The 23,044-nt window shown below is 47.8% G+C and overlaps 1 protein-coding gene across 3 annotated transcripts in view; it reads left to right on the forward strand.

Moving 5' to 3' along the window:
- Positions 1–258: 258 nt before the first annotated feature.
- PNPLA1 (patatin like phospholipase domain containing 1) overlaps positions 259–23,044 on the forward strand; it is a 57,777-nt gene continuing 34,991 nt past the window's right edge. Inside the window, exon 1 of one of the 3 annotated variants that reach the window (XM_024983769.2) lies at positions 259–1,992. In XM_024983769.2, coding sequence (XP_024839537.1) covers positions 1,788–1,992 — 205 coding nt within the window. In that variant the 5' untranslated portion in view covers positions 259–1,787. The remainder of the gene's footprint in view (positions 1,993–23,044) is intronic. The other 2 variants (XM_059880463.1, NM_001099200.1) reach the window with 2 other exon arrangements.

Below are 23,044 nucleotides of genomic sequence, written 5' to 3' on the forward strand. Positions count from 1 at the left end.
GTGTGTGAGTCTGCACACATACACACAAGCGCAGACACAGATGCGCACACGTTTTCTCTATTGCAGACACATTTAGTCAGGAGTTCCCTTCTCAAATAGCTGGAACTACCTATCCAAGACAGAAAACCCCTTCCTGAGCGAACACTGGACACTGCTCCCCAGTGTGAAGTTCCACTAGATCAGTAAGGTAAGCAGAGTTGGCGGGAGGTCCCCTGGTGGGTTTTGGGCTTCCCCAGTGGCTCAAATGGTAAAGAATCCACCTGGGGTGTGGGAGACCTGGGTTCGATCCCTGGGTTGGGAAGATGCCCTGGAGAAGGGAACAGCTACCCACTCCAGGATTCTGGCCTAGAGAATTCCATGGACAGAGGAGCCAGGTAGGCTACAGTCCGTGAAGTCGCAAAGAGTCGGACACGACTGAGCGAATTTCACTTCATTTCACTTCACTTCCCCTGGTGGGTTCAGTGTGGCTATCACATCCTAGCAGAGTATGGAGCTGGACTGAGCGTTGGGCAGGAGACTTTGTGTCTCCATTCCAATTCTGACTCAGCTTCTGTGTGCCCTGGGGGGACAGAGAAGGGGGACACCTGCCACTTCGCTGTCTTGCAACATCCTTGGGCAGTGACATTTGCTGGTAGTGAGGAAGACTCTCCTTGCCAGGGCCATGTTGCACTGCTCCAGACTGGCATGACCAGGGCTCCCTGGAGCTACCCTTGGTCCCCCCACCACCTGCCTTTCCCTTTAGGCTCCAAATCATCTCTCTGCTCTGACCCAGATGCCCCCACACCTGGGGTCCCAAGCTGTTCATCCTTGGGATTACTGACATCTCAAACATGTGACTTCATGACATGAGATGTCATGAATACTGACATTTCAAATGTCTCATTTCAAAGTGAGCATACAGTATGATGCCCTAACACAGAATGATGGAGATTTCAGATTGACTTCTTACGGGACACTTAGGATACAGCGCAGAGATTCAGGGTTTGGACAGAGAGTGCTAAGAGTTGGTGTGTTGGTGAAGGGCGGAGGAGAGAAGGTGAGAGCTGGAGAGGCGGTGGGTGGGGGCCCTGGAGCCCAAACTCTTTTCCTTTACAATTTTGCGGGTGGCCAGTCCTAACATGTGAATAAACAGATGAGTAAGCAAAGGGGCACTTATGCAAGAACAAATAAAAATAATTGTGTCACACCTCACACACGCCACCCGGAGCCTGGAGCAGGATCCCAGGGAGGGGCGTCGCGGTGGGGGCATGGGTGCTGTGAGCCGAGTCTCCCTCAGAAACCAGAGCCAACTTGGCAGCCCTGTCACTGTGGGAAAGGAATACCCTTTCCTGGAGGGAGGCCAGCGTTTACTCCCTTTACAGCTGCAGCGTGCGGGGAGGGAGGTGCCATCCCATACCCATCCGTGGAGGTTTTGCAACCCGATGAGTGAACCCTTTGGGACTCAGGGCTGAGCAGCACCTCTTCCTGGGCCCGACCCTGCGTGGTGGCCACCTGCGATCCAAGGGGTACCAGGCAAGTGCAGAGGAGGGCACTCACAGGGCCAGGACGCTGCCCGCCGGGGCCTTTACCAGGCTTTGGGGCTGCCTCCTGACCGAGCTCAACAGGCCCAGGCAGCTGCTGTCTGAGCCACCGTGGGTGTCCCAGCCGCCCGGGGAGCGACAGCCACATTCCAGGCTCCGGGCTGGCAGGGAAGTTTGGCCACAAGTTTCGACAGGAGAGTGGCTGACGTTCAGGCACATCGGCGCTGAGAGGTTCCTCCCTTCCCCGGGAGGTCCCAGGTTGAGGAGATGGAAGAACAGGTGTTCAAGGGGGACCCTGACACCCCTCATTCCATCTCCTTCTCGGGCAGTGGGTTCCTCTCCTTCTACCAGGCCGGGGTGGTGGATGCCCTTCGGGACCTGGCCCCCCGGATGCTGGAAACAGCCCATCGCTTCGCTGGGACATCGGCAGGTGCAGTGGTGGCAGCCTTGGTCATCTGTGGGATCGAAATGGGTAAGGCTTTTGTTCTGGGTTCCCTGGGGAGCTTCTGGAGGGGTTCCACAAAGCAGAGTCTGAGGGTGGCTTGAGGATACTTTGGGGAACAAAGCTAAGTCTTCTGGGTGGTGGGAAGGGAAGATGTAGGTTGAGTGGTATAGCATTTGTGGTCAGGGTTTGCTGGGTCCCAGTCTCTGACCCACTGGCTGAGCTTGGCAATCTGTTTCCCTCTCCCTTAGCACCCTGACCTGTGACACTGTCTCCCAGGGTCTGGGAGAGGGAAAGGTGGTATCTCTCTGAAACATCCTGTCTTGGGAGTTACACCATAACAGAGCCATACACTGGGTGAAGAGCTGCTCCATCCTGGCCTCATTTAAAAATACAAATATCCTTGGGAAGGACAAATTGACATCTTCATCATCTTGGTGGGCGTGGATTCGTCAGACCAGCTTCCAAGTGGCTGGAAGTGAAAGCCCTGGGCTTGGAGGGATGGACAGAGGGGTTGGCGGAGGGAAACTGGGAAGGAATATGGGAGGCCTCACTTTGCCTGCTGCCCCACTCGTCCAGGGGGCCCGGAGGGAAGGATGGGGTGACACACGGAGAGGCAGGAGCGCCATCCCGTGAAAGGGGAGTGGACTGTTTTGAGCAGCCCACACGGCAGGCCCAGGCCCCATCCCGGGGCGGGCAGGGGGAGCATTTATTCATTTGCTGCACTACCATTCTGTGCGAGCCTGTATTCTGGGCACTGGAGACAAAGTCCCTGCCCTCACGGAACAGAAATTCTAGAGAGAGTGGAGACACATGATAAGCCTCCAAACAAGTAGTCTCGTAACGTCAGATCAGGAAGTGATAAGAACTATGAATAAAATCACAGCAGGAAAGGGTCAGAGAATAAAGTGAGGACTGTTTGAGAAAGTGTGGTCAGGGAGGCCCTTTTGGAGGAGGTGACATTCAAGCAGAAATCAGAGTGAAGCGAGAGAGCAAGCCATTTGATGATTGGGAAAAAAAGACTGTTCTGGGTGCAGGACCAGCCGGTGAGCCCGTGGCGTTGGGGAGTGAGGAGGGGGGTGGGGGGTGAGGCTGGAGGGGCAGGTAGGGGCCAGGTCACGTGGACCTCGTAGCGGGGAGAACCAATTTCACTCCTGGGGAGTGGGGAGGAAGGAGGGAGGCAAAGTGGACAGGTGGCCGAGAGTGGGGGCTGGAGCCCAGTCCTCAGGGGTTGGGTCCCCGTGCGGGCGCTTCACGGCACTGGCCTGCGGCACGCGGCTGGATGCTCTGTGCCGCAGTTTCTACTCTGTCCAGCTGAGATTCCATTCGCGTCTCATTCTCAGGTTACGTTAGAGGGTTAATGGCCTGAGTGAGTGAACTGGTTGGTATGTGTCAACTGCCCGGCTGTGCGGAGTGAGACGGAGAGGGGAGGGCAGAAACAAGGAGAGCAACGCTGGGGGAGGTAGGGGGCGGGTGAGATGAAGGGGAGAGTAGCGTGGAGCCATATACACTAATGCATGTAAATAGACAGCCGGTGGGAATTTGCTGTAGGACTCAGTTCAGTTCAGTTCAGTCGCTCAGTCGTGTCCAACTCTTCGCGACCCCATGGACCACAGCACGCCAGGCCTCCCTGTCCATCACCAACTCCCGGAGTTTACCCAAACTCATCTCCATTGAGTCGGTGTTGCCACCCAACCATCTCATCCTCTGTCGTCCCCTTCTCCTCCAGCCTTCAATCTTTCCCAGCATTAGGGTCTTTTCCAATGAGTCAGCTCTTCACAACAGGTGGCTGAAGTATTGCAGCTTCAGTTTCAGTATCAGTCCTTCCAATGAATATTCAGGACTGATTTCCTTTAGGATGGACTGGTTGGATCTCCTTGCAGTCCAAGGGACTCTGACTCAGGGAACTCAAACTGGGGCTCTGTAACAACCCAAAGGGGTGGGAATGGGTGGGAGAAAGGAGGGAGATTCAAGAGGGAAGGGGCGTATGTACACTGATGGTTAATTCATGTAGATATATGACACAGATCAAACCAATATTGTAAAGCAATCATCAATTAAAAATAGATAAATATAAAAAATAATAAAGTTGACAATTAAAAATAAATTAATATAAAAATAAAGTTGACAAAAATAAATAAATATAAAAAATAGAGTTGAATGAGCAATAAAAAAGCGGGGAGAGGAAAGAAACAGGGAGAGCAGTAGAGACTGTGCTCTGAAGCAAGGGGTGAACAGGGCAGGTGGCCGGGCGGTGAGAGCAGTGAGGGCGTCAGCTTTCGGGTGCACGTTGGAGGAAGGGCCAGGGATGAGGGGCCCACTGCAGAGTGAGGAGGGGAGCCAGCAGGGCCCCTTCCTGCCTGCGGATTTGTGCTGGGTGAGATGTCTTTCTCTCTGTTTTAAATAATAATTGTAATACCCATTCGCTGAGTACCCCTTCCATGCAAGACAAATTTTTTTTTCTCATAATTCACAAGTAATCACTTCTTTCTCGATTCAAACAATGCAAAAGTATTTAGAGTATAAAGGGAAAAAGAAACCTTCACTCACGTCCCCCCTTGTCCTCAATCCCACTTCTCCTGGAGCCCGTGGAAGGACTCTGCGGGGATCCTTCTAGATCTTTTTTTTAATGACAAGTCCTCTGTGAATGTAGCAGTTCATCCTTCAGTCACCCAGTGGACCCTAGGACAGGCCTTCAGAAAGGGGCTGGGGTGAGCATCGCCTACTCCCCGGTCTTGGAGTCACAGCCTCCCTCCCCTTGGAGACACCCCCTTTTCTGGGATTTCTCTTTCTTTCCAGGTACTTGGGTCACTCGCCTGCTCCCTTGCCCCCATTTCCTCATGTCTTTAGTTCAACGCACCAGCCAGAAGGGTCAGTGGTGTCTCTGTCTTCGGGCATTTGAGAACTTTCAGAATTAATCCAGTTCAATCAATAAACACTGCCCAGATGGTTGGATGGCATCACCGACTCAATGGACATGAGTTTGAGTTGGTGATGGACAGGGAGGCCTGGCATGCTGCAGTCCACGGGGTCGCAGAGTCGAACATGACCAAACTGAACTGAACTGAAAACTGACTTGGCCAGGCTGTGGATGCCAGGGGACAGGGACTCAGACCCACGAGAAGGGCCCCTGACGGCGGTGTGACCGAGGGCTGGTCTGCGTGCCAGCCACATGCCTGTGACTGGGAGGGAAGTTCAGGGAAGGGTGAGGGGTGTGGTCTTTTCATTCAGCCGCATGTTTATGAGATTGAGCCACCATCACTCAAGCGTACTTCATTCATTTTAAGTGCCATGCAATTTACTACTAACCAGCCCTCCCCCGAATCAGGCACTGTTCTCTTTGGTGTATTAACTCATTCAGTCCTCACAGCAACCCTCTGAGGTGAAAACTATTATCTCCATTTTACAGAGGAGGAAACTGAGTCACAGAAAGCTTAAATCAATTGCCTAAGGTCATGCAAACAGTAATTGGTAAAGCTGGTGTTTTAACCTAGCCTGACCTTTAAGCCACTTTACTGCTGCTGCTTTTTTTTTTTTTTTAATTAAATATCTATTTACTTGACTGCACCAAGGCCTTAGTTGTGGCATTCAGGATCTTCCTTGTGGCATGAGGGATAGTTAGTCGTGGGATCTAGTTCCCTGACCAGGAATCGAACCCGGGCCCCCTGCATTGGGAGCTCAGAGTCTTAGTCACTGGACCACCAGGGAAATCCCGGCACTCTGCTTCTTGACAAAGCAGTGTCAGGGGGCATGGATGCTGGTTGTATGGACACCAGGGTCAGGGAAACCTCTCTGAGTAAGTGGAATTTGCACAGAGACCTGAAGGAGGGGAGGGAGTGAGCCACGAGAACGTCTGGGGACAGCATTCAGCGAAGAGGGACACGTGACTTGTCCCATCCTATCATCAGTTAGAAGCAGAGCAAGAACCAGGACTCGGTCTCCTGATTTTCTTTAATCCTCTTTACCTCTTTTCAGATCTATTCCATTAAAACTGTATTGTGGTTCATTTAGCCATTCTGTTGATGGACATGGCCAAGTTTTTATTGTTATAAACAATGCACATCCCTGTTTGGGTCTCTCAGGTCCACATGGAATGTTTCCCTAGGATACATATCAAATGAACTTTAGCAGACTTGGCTAAATTATTTGCCAAAGTGGTTGTACCAATTTAACCACTCAGTTCAGTTCAGTTCAGTTCAGTTGCTTGGTCATGTCCGACTCTTTGTGACCCCGTGAACCACAGCACGCCAGGCCTCCCTGACCATCACCAACTCCCAGAGTTTACCCAAACTCATGTCCATTGAGTTGGTGATGCCATCCCACCATCTCATCCTCTGTCGTCCCCTTTTCCTCCTGCCCTTAATCTTTCCCAACATCAGGGTCTTTTCAAATGAATCAGCTCTTCACATCAGGTGGCCAAAGTATTGGAGCTTCAGCTTCAACATCAGTCCTTCCAATGAACACCCAGGACTGATTTCCTTTAGGATGGACTGGTTGGATCTCCTTGCAGTCCAAGGGACTCTCAAGGGTCTTCTCCAACACCACAGTTCAAAAGCATCAATTCTGAGCTCAGCTCTCTTTATAGTCCAACTCTCACATCCATATATTTAACCACTAGCAGTTCCTGATTTCCCCACAAAGTCATCATCAACCTTTGGGACTATCAGACTGTAGAGTTTTTTATTTTTTTGGCCATGCCAGGTGGCTGGCAGGATCTCAGTTCCCTGATTAGGGATTAAACCTGGGCCATGGCAGTGGAAGTGCAGAATCCTAACCAGTAGGCTACCGGTGAACTCCCAAGACTGAAGAGTTTTAAATCAATCTGATGAATGTGAAGTTATATCTCATTTTATTTTGCTTATTTAATCTGCACACCCTGATTACTAGTGCTGTTAAGCATCTCAATGTATTTATCAACCACTTGTGTTTTCTCTTAAAAAAAAACAAACAAAACATTTTACTTGGCTGTGTTGGGTCTTAGTTCACGGGAGATCTTTAGTTGCAGCATATGGGATCTAGTTGACTGCCCAGGGATCGAACCCAGGACCCTGAATTGGGAGCACAGAATCTTAGCCACTGGACCACCAGGGAAGTCCCCACTTGCGTTTCCTCTTCTGTAACTTACCTGCTCATGACCCTTTCCTGGTAATCTTTTTCTCTTCAACATGTGGGTGTTCTTTATATAGGCTGTACATGAATCATTTGTCAGTTATGGACATTGTAGCTAACTTATCCCATTCCATAGCTTGCCTTTTTATCTGACAATGTCTTTTGTTACTCAGAAAATTCCAATTTTGATGCAGTCAGGGATATCAAATCTTTTCCTCCTACAATTTGTGTTTTTTAATATCTTTACTTTGTTACAATGATTACTTCTGTATTTTCTTTCAAGAGTTTGGAAATTTTGCTCTTTCATATTTAAGTTCATCCATCTGAAATTTATTTTGTAGCTCTTTTGAGGTAGAAATAGAAGATTTTGATTGTGGTAACCAAATACCCCACACTATTTATAGGCAACTCTTTCCACTCTTTTCATACTGTTCATACTGTTCACGGGGTTCTCAAAGCAAGAATACTGAAGTGGTTTGCCATTCCCTTCTCCAGTGGACCACATTCTGTCAGACCTCTCCACCATGACCCGCCCGTCTTGGGTGGCCCCATGGGCATGGCTTAGTTTCATTGAATTAGACAAGTCTGTGGTCCTAGTGTGATTAGATTGACTAGTTTCCTGTGAGTATGGTTTCAGTGTGTCTGCCCTCTGATGCCCTCTTGCAACACCTACTGTCTTACTTGGGTTTCTCTTACCTTGGGTGTGGGGTATCTCTTCACGTCTGCTCCAGCAAAGCGCAGCCGCTGCTCCTTACCTTGGACGAGGGGTATCTCTTCACCGCCGCCCCTCCTGACCTTCAACGTGGGATAGCTCCTCTAGGCCCTCCTGTGTCTGCGCAGCCACCGCTCCTTAGACGTGGGGTTGGTCCTCCCAGCCGCTGCCCCTGGCCCCGGGCGTGGGGTAACTCCTCCCGGCGGCCACCCCTGGCCTCGGATGGTGGGTAGCTCCTCTCGGCTGCTGCCCCTGACCTCAGGCTTGAGTAGCTCTTCTTGGCCATTCGTGCACCATCGCAGCCTGGCACTCTCAGCCACTGCCCCTGACCTCGGATGTGGGGTAACTCCTCTTGGCCACCGCCCTTCGGGCATGGGGTCCTCCCAGCTTCTGCCCCTGACCTCGGACGTGGGGTAGCTCCTCTCCGCCGCGCTTAAGTGCGCCGGTCGCAGCCGCCCACGCTTAAGTATGAACAGTATGAAAGGCAAAATGATAGGATACTGAAAGAGGAACTCCCCAGGTCAGTAGGTGCCCAATATACTACTGGAGATCAGTGGAGAAATAACTCCAGAAAGAATGAAGGGATGGAGCCAAAGCAAAAACAATACCCAGCTGTGGTTGTGACTGGTTATAAAAGCAAGGTCCGATGCTGTAAAGAGCAATATTGCATAGAAACCTGGAATGTCAGGTCCATGAATCAAGGCAAATTGGAAGTGGTCAAACAAGAAATGGCAAGAGTGAATGTCAACATTCTAGGAATCAGCGAACTGAAATGGACTGCAATGGGTGAATTTAACTCAGATGACCATTATATCTACTACTGCGGGCAGGAATCCCTCAGAAGAAATGGAGTAGCCATCATGGTCAACAAAAGAATTCGAAATGCAGTACTTGGATGCAATCTCAAAAACGACAGAATGATCTCTATTCATTTCCAAGGCAAACCATTCAATATCACAGTAATCCAAGTCTATGCCCCAACCAGTAACGCTGAAGAAGCTGAAGTTGAATGGTTCTATGAAGACCTACAAGACCTTTTAGAACTAACACCCAAAAAAGATGTCCTTTTCATTATAGGGGACTGGAATGCAAAAGTAGGAAGTCAAGAAACACCTGGAGTAACAGGCAAATTTGGCCTTGGAATATGGAATGAAGCAGGGCAAAGACTAATAGAGTTTTGCCAAGAAAATGCACTGGTCATACCAAACACCCTCTTCCAACAATACAAGAGAAGACTCTACACATGAACATCACCAGATGGTCAACACCAAAATCAGATTAATTATGTTCTTTGCAGCCAAAGATGGAGAAGCTCTATACAGTCAACAAAAACAAGACCAGGAGCTGACTGTGGCTCAGATCATGAACTCCTTATTGCCAAATTCAGACTTAAATTGAAGAAAGGGAAAACCACTAGACCTTTAGGTCAGGTATGACCTAAATCAAATCCCTTATGATTATACAGTGGAAGTGAGAAATAGATTTAAGAGCCTAGATGTGATCGATAGAGTGCCTGATGAACTATGGACTGTGTTCATGACACTGTACAGGAGACAGGGATCAAGATCATCCCCATGGAAAAGAAATACAAAAAAGCAAAATGGCTGTCTGGGGAGGCCTTACAAATAGCTGTGAAAAGAAGGGAAGCAAAAAGCAAACGAGAAAAGGAAAGATAAAAGCATCTGAATGCAGAGTTCCAAAGAATAACAAGAATAGATAAGAAAGCCTTCCTCAGCGATCAATGCAAAGAAATAGAGGAAAACAACAGAATGAGAAAGACTAGAGATCTCTTCAAGAAAATTAGAGATACCAAGGGAACATTTCATGCAAAGATGGGCTCGATAAACGGCAGAAATGGTATGGACCTAACAGAAGCAGAAGATATTAAGAAGAGGTGGCAAGAATACACAGAAGAACTGTACAAAAAAGATATTCATGACCCAGATAATCACGATGATGTGATCACTGACCTAGAGCCAGACATCCTGGAATGTGAAGTCAAGTGGGCGTTAGGAAGCATCACTAAAAACAAAGCTAGTGGAGGGTGATGGAATTCCAGTTGAGCTATTTCAAATCCTGAAAGATGATGCTGTGAAAGTGCTGCCCTCAATATGCCAGCAAATTTGGAAAACTCAGCAGTGGCCACAGGACTGGAAAAGGTCAGTTTTCATTCCAATCCCAAAGAAAGGCAATGCCAAAGAATGCTCAAACTACCGCACAATTCCACTCATCTCACACACTAGTAAAGTAATGCTCAAAATTCTCCAAGCCAGGCTTCAGCAATACGTGAACCATGAACTTCCAGATGTTCAAGCTGGTTTTAGAAAAGGCAGAGGAACCAGAGATCAAATTGCCAACATCCGCTGGATCATGGAAAAAGCAGTAGAGTTCCAGAAAAACATCTATTTCTGCTTTATTGACTATGCCAAAGCCTTTGACTGTGTGGATCACAATAAACTGTGGAAAACTCTGAAAGAGATGGGAATACCAGACCACCTGACCTGCCTCTTGAGAAACCTATATGCAGGTCAGGAAGCAACAGTTAGAACTGGACATGGAACAATAGACTGGTTCCAAATAGGAAAAGGAGTACGTCAAGGCTGTATATTGTCACCCTGCTTATTTAACTTATATGCAGAGTACATCGTGAGAAACGCTGGGCTGGATAAAGCACAAGCCGGAATCAAGATTGCCAGGAGAAATATCAATAACCTCAGATATGCAGATGACACCACCCTTATGGCAGAAAGTGAAGAGGAACTCAAAAGCCTCTTGATGAAAGTGAAAGTGGAGAGTGAAAAAGTTGGCTTAAAGCTCAACATTCAGAAAATGAAGATCATGGCTTCTGGTCCCATCACTTCATGAGAAATAGATGGGGAAACAGTGGAAACAGTGTCAGACTTTATTTTTTGGGGCTCCAAAATCACTGCAGATGCTGACTGCAGCCATGAAATTAAAAGGCGCTTACTCCTTGGAAGGAAAGTTATGACCAACCTAGATAGCATATTCAAGAGCAGAGACATTACTTTGCCAACAAAGGTTCGTCTAGTCAAGGCTATGGTTTTTCCAGTAGTCATGTATGGATGTGAGAGTTGGACTGTGAAGAAGGCTGAGTACTGAAGAATTGATGCTTTTGAACTGTGGTGTTGGAGAAGACTCTTGAGAGTCCCTTGGACTGCAAGGAGATCCAACCAGTCCATTCTGAAGGAAATCAGCCCTGGGATTTCTTTGGAAGGAATGATGCTAAAGCTGAAACTCCAGTACTTTGGCCACCTCATGCGAAGAGTTGACTCATTGGAAAAGACTCTGATGCTGGGAGGGACTGGGGGCAGGAGGAGAAGGGGACGACAGAGGATGAGATGGTTGGATGGCATCACTGACTCGATGGACGTGAGTCTCAGTGAACTCCGGGAGTTGGTGATGGACAGGGAGGCCTGGTGTGCTGCAGTTCATGGAGTCGCAAAAAGTCGGACACGACTGAGCGACTGAACTGAACTGAACTGAACTTTCCACACTTGTTTGAGATGCTGCCTCTAGCTTATTCAAGTTCCTGGAATCCCTGGAGTCTCTCTTCTCTTCTATTGGTGAATTTGTCTATTTCTGCACTATATCACAGTATTTTGATCATGATAGTCTTATAATAAGGGGTATAGCATATATGGTAGCCTTCTCCTTCTTTTTAAAATTTCTTCTTCAAATATTGACTCTCACTCTTTGAGCCTGTTTTTGTGGTTGTTGCACTAGGTCTTTGCTTTCCCTCCAGTGCGGTGAGCAGGGGCTACTCTCCAGTTGTGGTCTGCAGACTTCTCATTGCCGTGGCTTCTCTCGTGGAACGTGGGCTCCAGGCGTCCGGGCTTCAGTAGGTGCAGTGCTCGGGCTCAGTAACTGTTGTGCATGGGCTTAGTTGCTCCGTGGCACGTGCAATCTTCCTAGACCAGGGATCAAAACCGTGTCCCCTGCATTGGCAGACAGACTCTTATCCACTGTACCACCAGGGAAATCCCTTGACTCTTATTCTTGACCCCCTTTTCCCTCATGTGAAAGAGCTCTATTAGGATTTTGATTGAAATTATAGCTTCTCATTTATAATATATTAATAGCCTACCCATCTCTCTATTTCTTCTGACCTTTTTTGTCCTTCAGTAAAGTTTTTTGTGTCTTTTATGAGATTTCATAGCTTTTGTTGCTAGAGGAAACAAGATCTTTTTTCTACGGTGTTTTCTAATCTAATTGATTATTGCTGATATAAAGTAATGTTGATGGCTTTTGTTTGTTGATATTGTCTTGGGCAACCTCATGAACATCCTCAAATATTTCTAAAAGTTCCTTGGTAGATTATCCTATACTTTATGTGTAACTAATCGTACTATCTGCATACAAACAACAGGCTTGTCTCTTAAAAAGACTACTTCAACACACGCCCCCAGCCTCTCTCCTGCAGGCCGAGCCCTGTCCTCTTGTTCGGAGCCTGGGCTTTTCCATCCTCAGATGGTGTTCTCTTCATTGGAAGCGGAGGTAGCTGTGGGTCCATCTTCTGCTTACATGAGCCTAATTCTGCATTAGGGGCAATTTGGGGGCACCTGAAAATGTTTGCAAAACACTTAACACAAGAGCCTGGTTTTCATTAGAATTGCATTAGAGAATGAATGTTCATTCATTCACCCATCTGAGGAGAGATGGTTTCCCTGACAACCAGCTGGGGGGGGGATTCAGGATTTCCAATCTGAGGCTAGAAACTACTCCTCGACTTTTCTCTCCCTGTCAAATTTCAACTTACCTTTCAAGCACTAGCTCAAATACCAAAGTTATGCATTTTTTCTCTTATTAAAGAATGAGGATTTGATTAACTTAAAATCCCATCCCCACTTAAGCTGCTACTTGGTACCTTCCTCCCTATAAAAACTTCATGGCAAGCCAATTGTTCATTCGTTCATCCAATGATTGTGTATGGAGCATATAACTGGGCCCTGCAGAAGATACAGAGATATAACACAAGATGAAGCTCCACCCATGCCCTCAAGGAGCTCACGGTTTACTCAAACTCAAAGGCAGTAACCAACGAGTTGTCGTATAACAAGTTCCAACCATATATTAGAAAATTAAAAGGCAGAAGAGTGCAGAGGGAGAGAGCAAACAGATCCCATAGTGGAAGACCTCATGGAAGGCGCATTCAAGATAGGGCTTGAAAAGTAAAGTGAAGTCGCTCAGTCCTGTCCCATTCTTTTCGACCCCATGGACTGTAGCCTACCAGGCTCCTCTGTCCATGGGATTTTCCAGGCAAGAATACTGGAGAGGGTTGCCATTTCCTTCTCCAGGAGATCTTCCTGACCCAGGGATTGAACCCAGTCTCCCACATTGTAGGCAGACACTTTACCATCTGAGCCACCAGGGAAGTCCAGGGGCTTGAAAGATGAGTAGAAATCTGACATGTAGAGACAGGTTGGGCAGGAGCCTCAGCTTCTAGCCGGACTCTGCTTGACAACAGGGCAAAGTCACGTGATTGGGACACATAATGCCTTCAGGGGGTGCTAAAGTCCTCAGTCCTCTGGTGTCAGGGTTTGATGTGACAGTTTCAGAAAGGCAGCTTTTGACTCAGCAAGAGCTGTCCAAGGTGGGAAAGGGCTATTTGGAAGCAGGGGAGCATCTGTCCTTGGAGAGGCCCACGCAGAGGCTGGGGGGCACCTGATTGCCGCTGGTGGGTCCCCTTCGTTTATCTCGGTGACTGACAGGACCCGTCAACCTGGGGTCTCCAAACCCCCAGGCTGAAAGTTACAGTAAGAAGTACTTTTCACATTGTGACCCAGTGTGAACATAAATCTAAAAGAGAAGTTTCATGACTAAATACTCACCATACTCCATGCCACATTTTTGCTATTTTTTCCTAGTCATTAAAAAATTCTTCACTTAGTCAATGATTCTCAATCTTGCACGTTCGAATCACCTGGGAGCTTTGAAAACATCCACTGCCCAGGCTTCTCCCCACACTAATTAAATGAGGATCTCTTGGGGCGGAAGCCGGCACCAGCGTTCATTCAACCCCCAGGTGATCCTGGTGTGCAGCCTCGGTTAAGCCCCAGTGCCCTTGGCAAAACTAAGACGTACTACCCCTTGCGAGTCTAAGATTGTACAACCGGGCAAAGAAAATGGGTCAGGCATTGAGGACTAACAAAATTCCATATTTATTAATGGGGCATGGATTTTTCCAGAATACAGAAAAACGGTGTTGCTCCAGAGGCTTCAGACTGGGCTAGATTCTGTGAATTCCTCTGGCTGAGCCATAACCGAGGAAGACAGACCTTGTTTCAGGGGCTGGTCCATACCTCACCTTTTGCCCGAGCTCACATCGAAGCCTATGAAAACCCATGGCTGGGAGCCTCTACTGGCTCTCTTTTTCTATGGCTTTTTGTATATTTGCAGTTGTATCTCCAACATCACAATCAATCATACAACATTTTAATTACCTGTCAAAGAAACGCCAAACCCCTTAGCTATTACCTCTCAATTCCTCCATTCAGTTGCCTGGCAGCCACTAACCTACTTCTTATCTCTATAGATTTGCCTATTCTGGACATTTAATATAAATGGAGTCTATACAATACAATATTTGTCCTTTTGTGTCTGGCTTCTTTCACTTAGCATAGTGTTTTCTAAACTCATGCATTATAGCACATGTCAGTACTTCGCTCCTTTTTATCGTTGAATAATATTTCCTTGTGTGGATATAACACATTTTTAAAATCCATTTGTCAGGGAATGTTTGGGTTGTTTTTAGTTTGAGCTATTATAAATGATGTCGTTATGAACATTCATGTACATTTCTTAAACTTTCAAATAACTTCTTGAAAGTTATTTTTCAATAACTTGGAAATCACTGACCCAGGGATTGAACCCAGTCTCCCGTATTGTAGGCAGATGCTTTACTGTCTGAGCCACCAGGGAAGTCCAGGGGCCTGAAAGATGAATAGAACTCTTACACTGCTTGGCATGTGGTTAGTTCCTCAACCAGGGATCAAACCCGTGCCCCTTGCATTGGGAGCGTGGAGTCTTAACCACTGAACTGCCAGGGAAATCCTTAAATAACTTTAAAAAAATCTTTCTTTATTCTTGGCTGTGCTGGGTCTTTGTTACTGCCTGGCTTTTCTCTAGTTGTGGCAAGCGGGGGCTACTCTCTAGCTGTGGTGCGTGGGCTTCTCATTGCGGTGGTTTCTCTTGTGGAGCACAGAGAACTACACTACTACTCAACCAACTAAACTAGCTCCTCAGCTGCTAAAGCTCAGAGTTTACTAGCTGCAGCACATGCGCTCAGTAGCTATGGCTCCCAAGCTCTAGAGCACAGGCCCAATTGTGACGCACAGGCTTGGTTGCTCAGTCGCACGTGAGATACTCCTGGCCCGGGATCAAACCCGTGTCTTCTGCATTGGCAGGCAGATTCTTTACCACTGAGCCACCAGATCAGATCAGATCAGATCAGTCGCTCAGTCGTGTCCGACTCTTTGCGACCCCATGAATCGCAGCACGCCAGGCCTCCCTGTCCATCACCAACCCCCGGAGTTCACTCAGACTCACGTCCATCGAGTCGGTGATGCCATCCAGCCATCTCATCCTCTGTCGTCCCCTTCTCCTCCTGCCCCCAATCCCTCCCAGCATCAGAGTCTTTTCCAATGAGTCAACTCTTCACATGAAGTGGCCAAAGTACTGGAGTTTCAGCTTTAGCATCATTCCTTCCAAAGAAATCCCAGGGCTGATCTCCTTCAGAATGGACTAGTTGGATCTCCAGAAGCTCTTAAATAACCTTTTTAAGTGGAAAATTTTAAAGTGTCTGGGAGAGAATAATATAATGCACCCTCAAGAACCCACCCATCATCTAACTTCAACACTTATCAATATTTACCAATGGGGCTTCGTCTGCATATTCCCAACCCGGCTTTGTTCTGTTTCTTTTAATATCATTTTGAAACAATTTGGAATCTGCATAGAAGTTGCATGTAGCCTCCCTAGGCTTTGTTTTCTGCAGGAACATTTCACAACAGGTTATCTCTCCAGGTAAGGACTGAGTCTGAGAAGCCCAGGGGGAGTGAGGCTGGTTGGTCTCCTGGGAAAGAATGGTGCTGGGTACCAGCCTCAGTGGCTGTTCCCCTGCCGGGTGGGGGACAGGGGCAGGGGACTTTTAGCTGCCTTTTAGCTGAGCTCATCAGGTGACTTTGTTTCGTCCTCTAGAAGTAATTATTTTCCAAGATCTCTTCCACTGCCTTCTCACGGTGACACCCCACTAAACACCCAAAGCACTAAGTAAAATAGGAAAAGGAGGGAGCTGAGGCTGAGGGTTGGAATGAGAGCTCTCCTCTTCGAGTGCACAGCAGTCTCGGGCTGTGTCCTGCCTCTGTGCCTTTGCTCAAGCTGTCCCCTCTCCCATGGGTGCCGGCCCCTTTCTTTTCTCCCCGTGTCCCGTCTCCCCATCCTCCAAGTCCCACCGCAGACATCACCCCTGTGAGAGTCTCCTCATTCCTGTTGGTCCCTTGGTGCTCCCGTGGCTGGCTCTTGGAGGACACTTGTCTCAGAGATGGGAATCCCGGTGGGAAAGAGCACTTGTCTAGGAAGCAGGCTGTCTGGATTCTGAGAACAAAAGCGTCTACAGTCACATTGTGAGTCTAGTTTGCCACTCACCTTATTTTCACACGGTTTTTCAGAACAGGGTTTAGGAAGCATCGAGGTAGGCTTCAAACTAGAGCTAGTCTGAACCCAAAGTCCGAACTCTGTCCACCTTCCCTTTCCTCTGGTCCCAGCAATCCATTCAGCAAGTGACCTCGGCCAGGCCACCCTGAGACTCAGCTCAGCTATGGAGCAGTGGGAGGGAATATGCCTGCCGATCCCTCCCCACAGCTTGCTCCAGATCAGCAGTGGTCCTTGGGAATGAGCTCTGCAAACTCGGATTGACACTGCAGTTGCACTGGTCGGAGGGGCAGAGCTTCAACAAAACACAAGAGCATTGCTCGCTCTTGTGGTCTTTGCACCCCAGCCCCCCAAGGCTGGTGTGTTGGCTCCAGGTTAGGACCTAGGTTCCTTCCACCGTGTTGCTCACAGTCCAAGAGGGCTCCTCACCACGTCTGCATTCCAGCTAGTTGCAGAGGGGAAAGGGGGGCACACCTCTCCCCTCTGAGGGCAGGCCTTGAAGATGACACACATCATGTCACCTCACATCCCACGGATCAGAAGTCCTTTTCATGACCACACCTGACTGCAAGGGAGCCTGGGAAATGTAGACTCTATTCTGGAATGCCATGTGTCCAGCTAAAAATTGAAGGCTCAACTACTAAGGAAGAAGGGGAGAATGGATATTGGGGACAACTAGCAGTCATTGTCATAGTAGTTATAGTTTGATGTATGAGATATATGATGATGATGATGGAAAAAGTCTGTCCTTCCTGGGACCAAGATCTGGATTTCATAAACACCAGGTCAAGTCCAGTGTGTTGGCTGAGGAGGGGCTCAGCACTGAACCATCAGCAGGCTGCCCTCCTGGCAGCAGGCATGTGAGTGCCCCCCAGTCCTTCTGTGTCCCCTGCCTAGACTTTCTGGTGTCCTATCCAGAGAAAACACCTCTTCCCAACACACCGTCCCATTTTACCCCCTGGATCTCTTTCCAGGATCTCAAGTTCACCCATTGAATCTGTCCACTTGATGGTATCCTGTCTTAATTGTTTCAGACATTGTGTCTCATCCCATCAACTAGATTGGTTGAGCAATCTGAGATCTTACTGGTCCCGTGGCTCCCACAAACTACTGGTCCAACAAGTACTGCTTGATAAACGCCTGACAATTGCCAGCCTTTGGCAGGCGTGACACTGAATGTGTCTGCAATTTCTACTTTGGCGTTTACCTAATATGACTTATAATACTAGAATGCCATAGAAGGAAGGTCAGCAACTCCAACTCCTCAATTTTATGGATGATTGTATTTATACTTTGGATGTGGAAATGACTGATTGAAGGTGGACCTCACTCAGGCTAGTGATTTCCAAACTGTGTTCTAAGGAACCCCAGGATTCTGGCGGGTGGGTGAGGTGGGGCTAGGAAGAAAAGAGCAGGGAGAGGATACACACTGAAGCCCCGCGGCCTTCCCCCAGCTTCAGTGAGTACAATGCTGCTATTTTCCATTCTTCATAAAATTTCATTTAAACAAAGTGTTCCAATGATTTTTTTTTCCCTGTGTCTCCCCTGATCTCCAATTATTTTTTTTTTGTTTGTTTGTTTTAAGTTTGAAAGTCACTGCTCTTGTCTAACCTGCTTAATGCGCAGACAAAAAAGTTGAGGACCAGTTTCTGGCTGAATGTACAATGATAAGACAGGCCATTTGCCCTGTTGCTCATCCTAGGTCCTAGGGATCCAGCCTCGAACAAAACAGCTCTCTGCCCTCATGAAGCTGGCTCTCCCTCCGTGAAATCAAGCCATAAATAACTCAACATAGAAAAACACCAACAGGCATGCTCAAAGGAGAAAATAAAGCCAGCAAAGGGTGTGGTGAGTGATCAGAGGGTGAGGTGTCAGGTGGGCTGGGCGGGGAGGCCTCTCGGAGGCGGAAGGAAGGGAGGGAGAACTTTGTTTTCTGAGAGAAGAGTCTTCCAGGCTGTGAGATATGCAGGTGCAACAGACGGGCTTGCATTGTCGGGAAGGAAGGCAAGCTGTCCTTCCGGACAGGATATGGGTTCCAAAAGGACCCTGCAGAGCCCCTGGGAGGCCCAGGGGAGTAGCTGGGGCCCCACCCCACACGCGTGGGCACAGCAGGACCCGGCTTGCCTCCTGCAGTGGAGACGGGCGTTTTGGTCTGCCTCCCGTGCCTGGTCGCTGCCGCCTCGGGCAGCCCCTGCCACCCCTCCTGAGGCCCTGGAGCCACGGGCGGCTGAAGCTGACCCACGTGTACTCCTGTTAGTGGACCCGCTGGGGCCTCGGGCCGGTGCTGAGAAGACAACAGTGCCTCTGTGAGAAGCTTGGCTCTGGCGACTTCTTTCCTCAGTCACCCTGTGCCTGTCTTTGTGGCTCAGTCAAGGGACAAGACTCGGCAGGGCTGATGGAGAACGCAGCTCCCAGGATTGAGGGGCTAGGCTGGGCTGGTCCTCAGTCCACCAGCGACCTGCTGCCTCCTTAGTTTTCCCATCTGGAACTTGGGGGTGGGAACACATCCCTAGGATGTTATGATGAGAGACAAAAGAAATCCTGAATGTGCTGGGCAAATAGTCATCACAAAATCAGTCTTTGATGAATGAATGCTGAATGAATGGATGAACAAGGGCAAAGAAAATGATCTTGAAATGGAAAAGCATAGGTCATGCGGCAGTTTTCAAACTTAACTAAAAGAACACCCTAGAGATGTTGTTAAATTTATTAAAACAGAGAACTGGACTCCAACCTGGTCTGGTTAATATTTTTTAATACTTTACTTGTGAACTCATCTGCACAAGGACTTGGTTTTTCTATGGGAATTCTGTGTGGCCTGGGCAGTGGAAGGACTGACTGTCTGAGCTGGTTTGCCTTGGTCCTGGCCAGGTGCCCAGGGTGATCAGCAACTCAGGACCAATGTTTATGGTGATTACCCTGTAGGTGGTGTCAATTCAAGCTCTAAGCCACAGATAATGCCGGCTTGGGGGCTTTGCATGTTTACGGGAGACTTTGTGTTGTTTTACTGAGAGCCCTACACAGAGGCAGGCCATTGCCATGTTTCATTGGCCCAGCAGCTGTTGGATGACCCTGGCTTTAAGCAGGGTCTCGGTTCAACTGACCCTCACACAGCAGAACCAAGGCCCTGTCGCTGCCAGTTTCTGGTCCAATAATCACAGCAACAGCTTTCTCTCACTCGGCACTGACTTTCAGTTCCTTTTTCATTTCTGTTTTCTTTCTTACTTGTGAAGTCAGCCACAGTTCTGTTGTGGTCACTGATGATGAAGACAATGTTGTTACTAAAGCTGGAGAGTTTTCTTTTCAGCTCAGCGCTCTATTAGTGGAACTAGAAGCCTCTCCAAAGTTCTTTAAACCACTCTTGCCCCCTCTTGCCAGCGAGCGTGAGTATGTGTGTGTTGTTGCCCAGATACAACCTGAAGTTCAGCCCTGGCTGCTGGGTGCACTTTTCAGAATCAAAATGTCCTCATCAAAAATCATCCCCAGAGTTCTTTATCTGCCTGAGATGGCAGTGTTTTCTGTAACATGAACTCTGCTCTGACTCACACTAATAATACTATTTATCAGGCCCTTGGAATGTGCCAGGTATTATGCCTAAAGCTTTGCATAAATCATTTACTTTTATCTTCTCACCATCCTATATTTATACCCATTTTACAAAGTGGGAAACAGGTGTTCAGAGAGATTAGCTACCACAATGAGCCAAGACTGGGACTCTCTTCATTCCTAAATTTCTTTATCTTCTCTAATGATTTCAGAAGTTGCTTTGCAAGCAACACATCAGCTCTCCTACCAAACTCCATGGGCCAAGCAATCATTTGCACATTGGTTAAGGAAGTGAGATCAAATGACATGATGTATGCAAAAAAAAAAAATACCTTTTTATGAAATGTACAGAAATGACATCACTGGGTGGAGGTGGCTGTAACTCCCCCTGTTGTGCTGGAATCAGTATCTTTCAATTCACTGAATAGAAAGTAATTTGTATTTTACATGTTTAATCTCTCCAACCAAATAGACAAAAAATTATTTTCTCCAAACAAGCCTTTGGACTAAAGTAAAATACAGTTGAATGGAAAATTGGGTAAAATTCTGAATGTGTTGATTATACAGTGGAAACACTATTTGGAAAGCAACTCATGCAGGTGACCTATATTAATTCAGTCCCCTCAATATTAGCAGGTGTTAACTGAGCCCCTGCTGGGCGGCAGGCACCGTGTGTCTAATAGTCTTGGGCAACCTTTGTTCGTTATTTTTTTTACTTTAATAATAATAAACTTGGTATTCTGAAATAATGATAGATATACAGAAAAGTTGCAAAGATGGTACAGATAGTTCTGTATATCCTTCACCCGTGTGTGCATGCCAAGTCGCTTCAGTCATGTCCGACACTCTGCCACCCTAGGGACTGCAGCCCACCAGGCTCCTCTGTCCATGGGATTCTCCAGTCAAGAATACTAGAGTGGGTTGCCATGCCCTACTCCAAGGGAGTTTCCCAACCCAGGGATCAAACCTGCATCTCCTGTGTCTCCTGCATTGGCAGGCAGGGTCTTTACCACTAGTACCACCTGGGAGGCCCCCATCCCTCACCTATTGTTACCCTCTCATATAACCACAGTCCATTTGCCAACCCTCAGACATTAACGTTGATATGTTACCATCAACTATAGATTGAGCCAGTTTTTCTATTGATGTCCTTTTTCTGTTCCAGGATCCAATCCAGGATCCTACACTACATTTGGTGGATCCATTTTTAGACTGGCTCACTTAGTATTAAAATAGCCATGTTTTCTTTGCTTCTCTTTGGGATCAAATTTGGTTTGAGTTCTATTTCCAATTCTACAGGGAAAAAGAGGCAGACAAATGATAAACAAATACGTAGACTGGTTTGACTCACATTTGAATTGGGAATTGACTCATCAGTCCTGAGGGTAACCCACCTCTATCCTCCTGAGATCACCACGTAAAGAAGAATCTCCTCTTCAGTCACAGCTCAGGCTCCTGTGTCTATGGATGTAGGGGCAAGAGTTAGGACCAGGCTTGACAGAGCAAATTGCTCTGTGGTTTGCCCCTTCGAAACCCCAAGTCCAGCTGAGTCACTGAAGAATTCCACCTTCCTGACCAGCAGTCAGGAAGAGTCCCAACAGTCTAATAGAGAAGATACTCTTTGATCGCCTCCTTCAGTTCACTCATTCATTTCTCATCATTCATTATTTTTTTAATTGATTAATTTATGGCTTCCCTGGGTCTTCATTGCTGTGTGTCAGTTTTCTCTAGTTGCAGCGAGTGGGGCTGCCGTCTAGTTGCAGTACAAGGGCTTCTCATCGTGGGGGCTTCTCCTGTTGTGGAACACAGGCTCTAGGAGCAGGCTTCAGTGCTTGCAGCACACAAGCTCTATAAAGCTGGCTCAGTAGTTGTGGAGCACAGGCTTAGTTGCCCCACAGCACGTGGAATCTTCCTGGACCGGGGACCGAACCCACGTCCCCTGCATTGGCAGGCGGATTCTTATCCACCGGACCACCAGGGGAGTCCTTCACCATTCATTACTGATTTATTCCACATTTATTAAGTCCCCAGAGTGTGCCAGGTACTGAATTAAGTGCTGGGGCTATAAGGAGGAGCAAAACAGAAATAAGGGAACATTAAATAGGGCTTTCATTTCATTCTTGAATACCTACTAAGTGTTCTCACTGAGCTAGGCAATAATGGGGGAGGCGGGTGTTCTTGATACAGGTCCTGTCCTCAAGGAATGTGCTAGCCACAGACACAGGATGGACTACTCAAGGCAGCCTGAGATAAATGGTGCAGACAGTAACGGGGGAGAGAGAGCTAACAGCGGGGGTGATCGGGAAGGGGCCCAGATCTTCAGCTGGGCTTTAGGGTGAAGTCTGCAGAGATAGTAAAAAATCAGTAAATAAATAGAAGTCTGTGTATTGGGAAGAAAAGCAGGATTGTGCACTCTGTTTACTGATGAGAGAAGAGATGGGCTTGAGAAAGGACTCTGGGTTTGCAGATAGGGGAGCATATGTTTGAAGATGTGATCTGAGTTCTGTTGCTCTTCCTGTCTCCCAGGGATATCTGAGCCCTTAGGAACTATGCCTAAACTAAACCCTAGCAAGGCAGATCCCAAGAGCCTCTGTGAAACCAGCCACCCCCACACACCACCCCCGCAACCTTCGCCTCACTGTAGGAACCGGAGGCTCTGGAGATGAAGATGCCCTTCATCTCCCTGGCGGAGACAGTGGCTGTGCTGGAAAGAACACTGGCTTTGGGCCCCTCAAGAATTCAAGGCCTAGCTCTGCTGTTTTCCAGCGTGTGACTTTAGCCAAGCTACTGGTTGAGCTTCTATTTCTTCATCTAAAGAGGAGATTAAAAATAATAATAATAAAATTAAAAAAAAAAAAAGAGGAGATAACCATCGTACCTACCTCAAAGGGATGTCATGAAGATTAAATGAAACTATGAGCCCTCGGAGCCTGGCACAGGGTGTGGCACCAAGAGGTACCAAAGAGTGGTAGCCAGTTGTTTGGTCACTCAGTTGTGTCTGACTCTTTGCGACCCCATGGACTGCAGCACACCAGACTTCCCTGT

Source organism: Bos taurus, chromosome 23 (genome assembly GCF_002263795.3).
Source record: "Bos taurus isolate L1 Dominette 01449 registration number 42190680 breed Hereford chromosome 23, ARS-UCD2.0, whole genome shotgun sequence".
In the NCBI taxonomy this organism is placed as follows: Eukaryota; Metazoa; Chordata; class Mammalia; order Artiodactyla; family Bovidae; genus Bos; species Bos taurus.